The following is a 12,491-nucleotide window of genomic DNA, read 5'->3' as shown; positions in this document are numbered from 1 at the left end:
TAAGGCTGTTTACAAACAAACAAACAAAATGATAAAGTTAGAAATAAATACTCACCAGATTCTCTTCAAACCACTCCCGTATACATACTGCTGTGGCCCCTGGAATTTGATTTCGCAGTGCTTCTTTCTCTTGAGGATCCTCTAACATTTCCAAAGCCATCTTTAGATCTTCCAGGAGATGCAAAATTTGAAATGTGCCCAAATATACTGATGGAGCAGGGGACACAATATCATAAGCACAATTAGCATATTCTGCAGCTGACTTTGTACCTAAAACAAGAAAACAGGAAAGTCTGATTTCAGTTGACAAACATCTAGCTATTACACACTGCTATATTTGGACTTCAAATATTGACAAGTTTCAATACTTCCAGTAAGGCTTAGAAATAAAGTAGTTATTAGGTAAATAATGAACACTTTAGAATTAAACATGAGAGCTATGTACAAGCATATTTCAACCTAGACAACATTTACAATGTCCGTTAAATTACACACTCCAAACTTTACCACAAATCACCTGTAATTTTCCATGGTTACCATGAGATGTCACTACCTTCTCAGCTACATAGAAGTCTCCACACAGAGCAGTGTTTCTCAAGCAAAACAAGCAAGATTCACTCAGCCCTTTGACAAAAAACTTAAATGAAAATGACCTGCATTACCAGAAATGGAAAAATACGTAACCTCAAACAGGTTTAAAGCACTTTTCAGAGAGAACAAACTACCCAAAGTTCTGAGAACTTTGTGAGCTCTCCAAATTATAAAAAACTCTAAAACACAGCCACTCGCTGACATCCTTTCGGCGTCAATCTTTCCTCAAAAACATATCTCATGAAACGAAGAAGTATAAATTCTAATATCTTTGAATCTTTTGCTTTAATACCCTGTGTCGCCAAGCTATCTTTTTTCAGTTCTGAGTTTCATTTGACACCGATTGGTTTCTTAAACAAATACTCAGATGGAAAACTTGTATTGGCTTTACTTTTTATAGTTTAATTCATAGTTCATTGCTCCATGTACGTAACAGATTGCACTTATGTATGTATTCGTGCCTGTTCTCTAGCATAAACAATCTCACGTTTTCTCTTATTTGACTTCATGGGAGGTACTTAGAAAATAAAAGGATTGAGAGGAGTACAGTAATTTTACATACGTATGCTGTATTGTATCATTGATCCATACAAGGTGATCAAAATCATTTCCATAGTATTTTTCCACTCACTCGTCTTTTTAACATCACTTACACCTTATACTTTAGTTGCAAAAGGAAGAGAAGTCTTAATCAAGTTTTGAAAACTACTGGCTAAGATTTTTTTTCCCTGAGCAGCTGTATTTAATTTGAAACACAGACGTATGACTAATCCAAGTTTCCCTCTTCTGTGCACACTACTTTGCATTAATCAATGTTCGTTTGTCTGTTATTGTTGTTTATCTACTCTGATTTGAACACTACATGTTGTTTGAACCCAGTGAATCTAACTGTATTTTACATATAACACTATATACATAATTTAGTAAATATAGCTCACATATGCATTAACACTATGTCCTAATACACTTGAATACCTTCTGCACCTAGATGGGCTTTTTGCCAGAACACCAATTGATCATTTGATCCTAACATTGTTTTCCCATCTCAGCGAGTCATCAATCCAAGAAAGCATTTTATCTCTCATTTTGTGAACGCTAAACTTCACAATAATCTTAAGGGAAATCTAAATAATATTAACCAGATGTTCTTCAACCACTGCTTTAATGACTTAAATTCTATCAGATCACTTACCTATGCAGACGACTGTGTCATTTTAATTCTGCTGTTCTATTTATGTGTTGTTTGTATCAAAACAGCGCAAAAGCATCCTTAGACATTTCTGAGATTAAGCAACACTCAGTAGTATTGGTTGTCATATGCACTGTTTTCTTTGTTTGTTTTAATGCAACACATTTATCTTCATTACCTATTTAATATAATTCTAAGCTCCTTTCAAACATTTAGTCCTATTCACTTGTGTTATATATGAGTTTATTTTGATATGTCAAGTGTAAGACCTCATCTTATTTTCTGTCTAAGACTGCAGCCAAGATCATGTTTCTCTTCAATATCCAGTTCTAAGATTGCTAAAGACAACTTTTTTTACCTTCTAGGTCAATTTATCTTCCAGATGATTCTCTTAAAAGGAAAAAAAATCTGTTTTACTGAATTTGATTATTCTAACCAATAAAATATATATTCTTGTTTTTTTACATCCTCCTAGGTATCTATGCAAGCTGTTTATTTACTTCCTAATGCAGTTTAACCTAGCACAGTATGAACTAAAAACAGAAGATTGCAAATTGTGTACAACAGGAACTTATATCTGTGCCTCAGTACTCAACCTGGCGAGGACAAACCTTGAGTGATGTGTTCAGTTTTAGGCCTCCACTACAAGAAAGAATTTGAGGCCCTGGAGCATGTCCAGAGAAGGGCAATGAAGCTGTGAGAGGTCTGGAGCATGAGTGTTACGAGGAGCAGCAGAGGGAGCTGGTATTGCTTAGTCTGGAGAAGAGGAGGCTCAGGGGAGACCTCCTAGCTCTCTACAAGTACCTGAAAGGAGGCTGTGGTGAGGTGGGGTTCAGTCTCTTCTCCCACATAACTAGAAGTAGGACTAGATCCGCAACCAATGCTTCAAGATAAATACAGATTTAAAACAAATATCCTGGGTTTAAATTGATTATGTTTGCAGTTTAGACAGTTTACACAGGCAAATATAAAGCCAAACTGTACAAACCACTGTAATTTGCTTGTGGACGGTACTAGTAACATCTTCCCTTATCAAACTGAATGCCTCACTGCTTATCACATCTTGCTTCCATTCTTTGATTACAATGGCAACATGACCACAATTACTATCATATCCACCTTCTTCAAAAAATAATTTAAAATTCTGTAGGAAAGTTGTGATAGTTCAATTCAGTATTTTATTTGCAAAAGCTTCCTATTTTACTGCTTAGATTCAAGTGAATCACAGGCTTGCTTCTCTTATTTGCTTTCCATATAGTTTCATATTAAAAAGATAATATACAGTTCGACAGAAGGACAAGAACACACCCTGAAAAATTAAAAGTGCGTAGGAGTAAGTACATTAATTTGCATTGGTTTAAATCTTCACATCATCATACTGCAAAATACATTACACTTTATCTCCAGACAGTAAGAATCTGGATCTCCTTGCTGACTGAAAAAAAAAAAGAAAAGGAAAAAAAAAGGAAAAAAATAAGAAATGCCCCAGCGCAAACAAACTCCTAGATGTTACCAGTAAACTCTCCCCTTAACAGCAATTAGTATGTATCTGACTTCACTGTAGGCAACTGAAGCAGGGAAGAATATGGTTCAACCACTAGAATTTTATTGATAGTCAAGAAAAATGAGTGTAGTTCTGAACTAAAAAAACAAACAAACAAAAAAAAAAAACAAAAAAAACCCAGCAACCTCATTGTATGGTCTTCAGCAAGTCAGAGTCTTACTGTATCTTTTTTTTCCCCAAGGGCAAAAAAGGACACAGGGGAATCTTTTGTCATTATATTTATATGAAACTCAACATGATGGTGTTCTAGGGCATCACAAGTAATCATGATAAATGTATATCTTAGAGGAGGGAAAATAATAAAGCAGGAAAAAAAAAAAAAAGATAAAGACAAGCTGCTCAATTCTCATTTTCACATACAGGCAGTGGATGAAGGAGGTTAAAATTTGCTACTTTCTAGAAAGAATAAGAAAACTATTAAAAAAACAACTTCAAGTTGGGTTACACATTGACCATGGAAGCACACTGTGTGTTCAGAGTTCCTTGCAGTTAGCTGAATGGTTTTAAAGAAAAGTCCCTTTTGGGCAAATACATAACCTATTCAGAAAACAACACTATTTGCAGCATGTGAAAATAAATTACTAAACAATACTAATATAACAAACAGAAAATCTTGCCAGTTTGAAAATCCACTCTCCTCAGCTTATATTATAGACATTCGTCTGTCATTCATTTTTTATCACTCTTAGCAGTAAAAACTGTTTCTCATCTCTCACTTTTCCTTGCCCCTTTACTTCTTCCCCACTGCATTCATCAGTATAATCTCAGTCTATTCTCTCCAAAACTGCCTGAATATGGTAATATTAAGCTCAACAATTAGTGGTTTACAAAGAGATTTTTCCTGAAACTGCTGATTTTTTTAGACCAGAAAACAGTTAATGAAAACATTAAAAAAAGTTACCACAAGAAATCCAAACCAAACAAACTCACCTTCAACAACAGATACCTCTCTATTTCCAAAATAAAACCAACAGAACACAAAAGCTAATTCTAAAGTGGGGTACAGATTGCTTCCTATAAAGCTGAAATACACAAATAGAGTTTTGTCATTTATTCTAATCACCTTTGGACAAAGTTATAAACATTTACTCTGGCTTTTCAGTCAATCATTGTTGCACTGCTACAATTTTATTTTTTACCTGCGTTTTTACTCAATGAGTATATGGGTTGTCCAAGTTCTTCCTCTCTCCTTCCATTCTGCAAAGTACAATTCCCTTCTGAAGCACAAGTCTCTTTTTCTCATAAAGCCCTGAAAACTTGAATTTATGTAAACTAGCAGTAAAGTTTGGATGGGACATAATTCAGACTTCTCATTCCTAAGTCTTCTCTCAAAGGAGTGTAGAGGTAACTCACGCAAACCTTTCTTTTAATACAGTAATGCAAAATACATAACAAATGTTGTATTTTGAATCATAGCTTGCATTAACTGATCCTTAAATGTCTGCTATTAGATCTTGAACAGTAACAGTTAAACTGGATTAGCAGGAAGCCCTAGAAAATTTTTCAAAGCTACAAGTGTAGATTATGGCTACAGGCCATCATCAGATGCAAGTTTCATGTAGCTTGGATGATTTTCAGCTGAGCTTTATTTACAACCACATGTGGAACACTTTAGACAATTTTCAAGAGCTGTCTATAATTTCATATGCAAATCATCTACTCAACCCTTTTTCATGCTTATAGATTTCAAGCAGTGATGCTGAGCACATTATGTATGGTACACACAACTGCAACAAAGATCTCCCTTATCGAGAAACACAAGCCAAGCAGCATTACAGGTGGTGGAAAAAGGAGGATGGATTCTGCAGCAACAGTGCAAATTTAGCAAAGGTAGGAAAACATAAATCTTAATGTTGTATTTGAGGTCAAGTATCAATAGCACAGGAAAAACACAATCAACACATTTCATTAAAAGATGAAGAAAAACAAATATTTTCATTAATTTCTTCACTTCTCAAACATTCTTCCATAGGCATTTCTACACACACACAAAAAAGAAAGGAGTGGACTTAGGCTCAGTGAAACCATCAGTCATTTAAAAGTGTTGCAAGTCAACAACTTCCTCTTTTTAGTATAAAAATTCTATAATGGTTGTGGCAAGTCAGTGGTAACACAAATAATGTTTAATGAAAAGATACATCTCTGCAATCAGGAGGAAAGTAACTGCATCCAGTTTGTTAAAAAATAAAAGCATCATTTCATAAAAATCATATTATTCTGATTTCTAAAAATTAATACTTTTTTGAGTCAACTTCATCACCTAAAGTAGAAAATAGAACAGCTATGATTCTGCATTTAAAAAAATTCCGTTTGATAGAAGTTGCTTCAATCTACCTCTTAGAAATCTGTCAAACAACCAAATTACTCACACACTGAAGAACAGATAACGCCCTATAAACCACAAAAGAACCTCTGTGTCTCAGATTTTCAATTATATGGGGCTATGACCCTCATGGTTTAACTGCCTTTCTTTGTTTTAATACTGTATTGGCAGTTATTTACATTTCTCTCTCTTTTCCACCCTTTACTGCTATGCCAGTGGAATTTAACATCATCATACTCTGAAGCCAGTTTTGATCCTCTCTCTTCAAGTCAAACTTTCTGAAACTTTGCATGGCAAGCTGTAGAACATCTTATCTACCAGTTTGAACTTTAGCTAGAAAGTGGTTTTAACATCAGAGACAAGTAATTAAATACTGTTAGGCAATTTCCTCCACTCCACACTGGCATAACAACTCCATTAATTCTTCTAAAGAATTACTCTAGGAGAGCAATACTTCCGAATCTATTACACTAATAGAAATTTTAGCACACATGGACTATCCTCACATGAATTCCATCTCATGCTGTTTCATATTCCCAGGACATGCTACATCTGCCTTGAGTGAAGTTACACCAAAACTTAATACAAATACCTATGATATATGGATTTTGTTTTGCATAAACACAATGAAGGACTGCAGTTCAGGTATGTTGTTATCGGTACTCAGTCACTATGTTTTTCTCGTTTTATATTGACAGTCCTGCTTCTCTGTACTCAGAGACAAAAAAATATTTCTGTTATAAAGATTTCTATATTTTGAATTAAATCTATACTCCTATTTTCAAGAAATCTTCTTATTCCGCTGTTTTGCTGAAAAGGCAGGACCACATTCAAGGGAAATCAAAGACCAACACAATCATAAAGGATAGGTTGTCTTTTACAAAAGCAGATGTTTGAAGTTGTTTTAAGTTAATTGTTCATAGCAAAATTCTCAATGCTTGTCAGCTCCATCATATTATGCAGTATTCACCTGTTTACAGAGAGATTCCATCAGCATTACAAACAGTATCTTGGCCCTCTATCTTGTGCTCAGACACCCACATCTGTGAGAAAAAATGCTTACAATAGTGAGAATATGGGAAGCATGTTTGGGACAGCAGCCCAAATAGCTGTAACGATCTCTTGCAAGGTTAAGCGCTCAAAATTGAGGAAATTCCAAACTTCAAGTTGCTCTGGCAACCTTGAGTAAGGATTGAGTAGACAATGCCTCACAAGTGCAATGATCATATATTTTTAAAACACATACCAAAACTGCATTTGAGCAGTTATATAAGGTCATATCTTAAAAGCTACAGTGTATGTAAAAGCCTGACAAAACACATTAGCATTTTATTAATTATTATTAATTAATTTCCTCTAATTTTAAGGATGACTTGTTTTCATCTTCTCCAACCCTCTTATTATCTTGATATGCATTCTTACGACACAGTTGATGATAGGAAACTATTTATTCCTCTATCAAAGACCTGATTTCAAGTCATCTATTTCATTTCCTTTTTAATCTCTCTATTGCTATACGATCTATAAATATTTGCTAGCCAACGGATTCAAAATGTCACTCTAGTATAGCGAGTATTGTAGAATTTCCAAAATGCTCACCTTAATTAATACCTAGAAGTAACAAGTAAAACAAGTACTATAGATATAGCACCTCTTTTGCTCAGAAACAAAAGCCTAAATTATTGAACATGAACAAGAAGTAAAAAGGGAAATACAGTAATCATAATTGAAGCACAGACCGTTAACACAACCACAATTTATCTAGAAAATATAAGAAAACCACTGCAGTTGTTGCTTCAATCTATAAAGAAACAAATTGTTCATTATTTCAATTATTCCGTTCCTATCATCACTACTTCAACTGTAGTTTGCGTTAATTGGATATTGGAAATTGGAAACTCTACACAAATCCCTGTACTACAAGTTATAACTAAATTATACACTGTTACTATAGAAACTAAACTTTGAATGTGAAAATTGTGTGAACCTTAAATAGGATAGAAATCATAAAAATAAAAAGCCATCTGATAGTATGTCAAACCGAAGAGAAAATGGTAGGGTCCATTCTCTATTCACTCTACACAATCACAAGAGGCTTGCACTGCCTATCAGCTGCATGTCACCCAGCACACATTTCAGATACAACATCCCTTCAGAACAGACCACAAAAAATGGAATTAAGTGCTCTGCTGTCTGGTCTGGACAACTTCAAATCCTTATGAAGCAGAACAGAGAATTCTATCTTCTTCATTTAAAGTGCTGCAAGACTAGTGCTTACATTCTGAAAGAATCCTCTGAGTGAATATCTGTCTGATTGTTCATGGGTGAAGCATAAGGTCATTGGGAAATCTTCCATTTTCTACTATTTATGTAGAAACTCAGTGAAAACCTTACTCTACAAAACCTAAAATCCATTCAAAGGGGTTCAAATACATGTATTAGTATTTTTTGTCAATTTCTCCATTTTCAATCCAAATTCTGATAATCTAACTAGAGCTCATTTGGTAATCCAACACACACTAAGTAACATCACATAGCTCTGGAGCTTGAGCTCTTTCATTTCTGTATCCCAATTAAGATGGGTCAGAAGCTGTAGTACATAGCCAAGGTGATGGCTGAATGTGAGTGTACTGCCCTTGGAGAGAAGGGAATTAAAATACTAACAAACTTTTAGAATTTGGTTCATTAATCTTTCAGTACTAATACTGAAACATTAGTCCACACCCATGTGATAATATGTTTAAGTTTTTCATTAAGTAATACTTGCTGGAGCTTCTGTTAAAGATTATAATAACTACACTGATTAACCACTGAATTTAAAGACATTCTGGATCTATGGAGGATTATAACATTGTGACAATTTTTACACTTTACACTTATGACCATTGTTCACAAAAGAAAAAAAATGGATGTCCAAATTAGACAGAACTATTTTGAAAAACTAAAATGAAAACTATTATAATTCATTATGATTTATTGAAAAGAAAAATCAAACAGTTTATAATCCTGTAGAGAAACACATTTTAACGGATGGAGTACAAACCAAAGAAATGAGAAAGTAATGACTTGGACAAGACACAGATGGAGGCAATGTCATAAATGTGCACTACAAGTAAAGAATATGTAGACAGATTTGACATATGAATGCTTTCTTTAAAAACTCCTTCTGTTTCAAGTGCAAGGCATTCTGACTAATGGATAAGTCATGGTCACTGACAATCACATTAGCCCTTTTTGCTATTTTAGCCAAATAGGGGTAATCATTGAGTATGCCTAATTTATATAGCTAAGAGGGTGGGTATCAGTAAAGATGTACTGAAGCATTAAAGACTTGGGAACACTCACTTATCTGTCAAATTTGATCAAGCCCGAAGAAATTTAATTTGTTAATCTTGTTTTACAATCCTACTCTCATGCACTCTAAACTCTAATATATTTTGTATTGCACTGAGATGCACAATCTACTTAAAGACTTTTTATTTCCATTAACCAGAATCATCCAGTAGGTATGCTAGCATTTGAAGTAAGTGATTTTACTTCCACAATTAAGAAGGCTAAAACTAGGATTACAAATCTTAAATACTTGTATTGTGTGTGTTTGCATGCCCAGTTCTTTCCTCAAAATGTTCAAATAGGGCCTTGTGCTGTAATAACAACTCCAGCTATTATAAGAATTTATGGTTTTCTTATTAAATAATTTTTTTTATTTGCATGTGTATACATATATATCTAAATGTATGTTTGTATACATATACATGTACACACTTCTCTTACTGAAACTTCAAAAGTTAAATACCTCTAGACTTTTCAGTTCCCTGAAGCAATGATTAACGATCATTTTATGGCTGGAGCAAAGGTTTCTGAGGTCACAAGGAAAACACAGCTCTTCTGACCCATTCAGGCCTTATTCTAAGGAATACCTCTTTTTCCAGCTACTCTTCCATAGTCATGAAATTTAGCCTTAGTCTTTGAATCCAATGCTGCCTAGATTGTATCCAGATACCACGGATCTATGACCTGAAAAAACTCTCAGCAGATGATTTTTACAATCTCCTGTCTGATGAAATAGCTCAGAACAGCTGACTTTTGCCGTTTCTGTTTCTAGACTACTCTAATAGCACCTACATTTGTGCAGATAATTTGTCCAATATTTGCATAGTGTAGTATTTATAAATCTAGTGTTAGAAAACTTCTTGTTTGTTTACTGACAGTCCCCATCCTGAAGGAGTTCTGTACATTATTTCCTCTCTCACTACACAAAAGAGAATATTCCTCTTTTCCAAACCCTCCCCAGATTGCATACAGAAGCCTAGTGGATTGAATTAGAGAGAATCAAACTTGGATAGTAACCATGTTCCTCAATTTGAGGCAAATTGGGATAATCACCAGTATCCAAGTACAGGCTCCAGCAGACATATTCAGTCCCTCAATCATACCAGAATATGTGATAAGCAGTTCTGGAACACACAGAACATTAGCTGGAAAAGAATGACCAGAAAAAAACTTAAATTACCCTATCTTAAAATCACTTTCCTAATTCTAGTAATGGAAAACAATAATTAACATAAACAATTCTCCAAACTATTTGAGCTTTGTGTTACAACTAAAAATAAAGGAACACAGTAATATTTTTTTGGTTGGTATGGATAGATATAATTGTGAAATCACATGGAAATAATTCAGTTAACGTTGATGAGACCTGACTGAGCGGGACTGGAAATTTTATTTTTTCACCATTATATACCTTAATATTATTCTATTTTCAGTATTATGTGGAACATAACTGGAAATTAGAAAAAAAAAAAAAAAAAAAGTAATGTGAAGTCAAAGTCAACTCTCCTGAAGCTGTCAATTTACTCACAACACTGTGGAAACAAACTCTACATATAACTAGCACACCTAAGTCCTTTTGGTTTAGTCTGGGAATCAACACCACTTAGTTGAGGCAATCCCAATTACGAGTACAGGCTGGGAAGAGTACTTACTGAGAGCAGCTCTGAGGGGAAGGACTTGGGGGTCTTTGTAGACGAAAAGGGGGGTTGGAACTGGATGGCCCTTAAGGTCCCTTCCAACTCAAGTCATTCTTTGATTCTAGAGAAACAGCTGTGAATGGGATGTGCACCAACTGAAACAGATTATTTCTTACAAAGTAACTCTACATATGAAAAGCATGTCTAAATCTTTATTTTGATGGGCAACAACACCACTACAAAAAGCAGCGAATGGGGCGTGCAACCCACTGATAAATGCAGATTATTTCTTACATCATGTGCTTTGCTTCTCTGTATCATTATCTCCAGCTTAGCAGAGGGTATAAAAGTATAACACTGCTAGGCAGTCTGGAACTATGTAATTCTAGTGCATATGTACCAGGATGAAACCCTAAAAAGTTACGGGCATAAAAAAGGAATGGAGGAAAGAAAATTAAATAAAAAAAAAGAAAAAAAGTCAAGCCTAGCTCAATTATTTTTCTATCAAACTGCTAGAAGCGTGTGATTATTTAAGACAGTCAAATATTGCCATGCTGTCACATACTGTCATATATTTAATGGATTACCTTTCAATACCATAGGGAAAACAAACAAACAAACAAAAAACAGTAAACAACTATTATATTACCCAGAACTAACCTTGCAACAACGGTTTTACAGAGCTGCTAGTCATGGAAATGCTACTGAGTAGCAATGTTATCTTAGTGGAAAAAATTACGTAGCCAGTATGTCTTGGAAAGGATTATGTACTGGTATCTTCAGGCAAAACAAAAGTTTTCTAAACAAAATATATTCAATATATTCAAGGAAGTAGACCTCTTTGTAGTCTAAGGGCATCATATCGATCGCATGAGGAAATACTAAACAATTTGAAATATTTTTGAAGAGCGTGCTTCCAACACAGAAGACTGAAATTGATGAAAATCTTAGGAAGAAGTCTGAAAATCATCAAAATCACGTTAACTTTTCCAACACCTCCCATTAAAAGAAAACATACCACGACTCCTGGGAGAAAATCAGTATGTAATCTTTAGAAAGTTAGAAATCTCCTATTTAAACTTATTTGTTCTCTTGGAAGATATAAATTTTCTGAAGAAAACCTATCCTAAGAAAAGAGAAAATATTCAGAAAAATGAAAGATACATTCATCAAATGTTATCACCAATGCATGTTGGGAAAGGAATCAATTATCTCAGAAGAAAGAAAAGAAAAAATAAAAATATCCACACGTATGCAGATAATTTAGGAGCACACAGGCTTCAATGTTGCTTTGGCTCTTTTAAAGCATTAGCTTTAAAAAAGGCACAGCATGGGCGTCATTATTTAAATTTAAAAACATTTAATAAATGATTTTCCATTCTGCAAAAGTGAGATCACAGCCCTACCCAGATGCCTCTTCCAGGAGCTCATGATGAACGCTGTGTGACCACAAACCCAAGGCTACTGAGTCCTAACCATAGAATTACCTTCTCTTCATGGACGCAGCAATGTTGAGACAAGTAGTTTTAATTGTGTTACCATAAGAGAATCAAAAGACAGCAAATTCTGTCTTGCATCATACCCCTTTCTGGCAGAAAGCTGTGTAAAAATAAAGTTCTAATTTCACTCCTGGATATGAATGCTAACAAAAAGAGCTATACATTCTAAACTATGAGGCCTTAAACATTATCATGAATAAATTATTTTATACACACACAGAAAACTACATTGTTTATGAATACATTCTAGTGTACTTGTGCATAAGATACAGATATATACTATCCAGATAACTGAATACATTGGTGAAAACATCACATTTTTCAACAAACAAACAGAAATACAAAACCAAAGAAA

General features: G+C 34.3%; 1 protein-coding gene across 10 annotated transcripts in view; it reads right to left on the bottom strand.

Annotated features, from left to right (window-relative positions):
* Positions 1–12,491, bottom strand: part of PPFIBP2 (PPFIB scaffold protein 2) — a 92,499-nt gene that overhangs the window by 57,252 nt on the left and 22,756 nt on the right. For all 10 annotated transcript variants that reach the window (XM_090140380.1, XM_090140379.1, XM_090140381.1 and 7 more), the window contains one exon: positions 56–270. In XM_090140380.1, coding sequence (XP_089996506.1) covers positions 56–270 — 215 coding nt within the window. The remainder of the gene's footprint in view (positions 1–55; positions 271–12,491) is intronic.

This window comes from Phasianus colchicus, chromosome 5 (genome assembly GCF_987193195.1).
Source record: "Phasianus colchicus chromosome 5, bPhaCol1.hap1.1, whole genome shotgun sequence".
NCBI classification, from domain to species: domain Eukaryota; kingdom Metazoa; phylum Chordata; class Aves; order Galliformes; family Phasianidae; genus Phasianus; species Phasianus colchicus.
The sequence above is the reverse complement of the archived record's forward strand: the minus strand, read 5'-3'. Positions and strand labels throughout refer to the sequence as shown.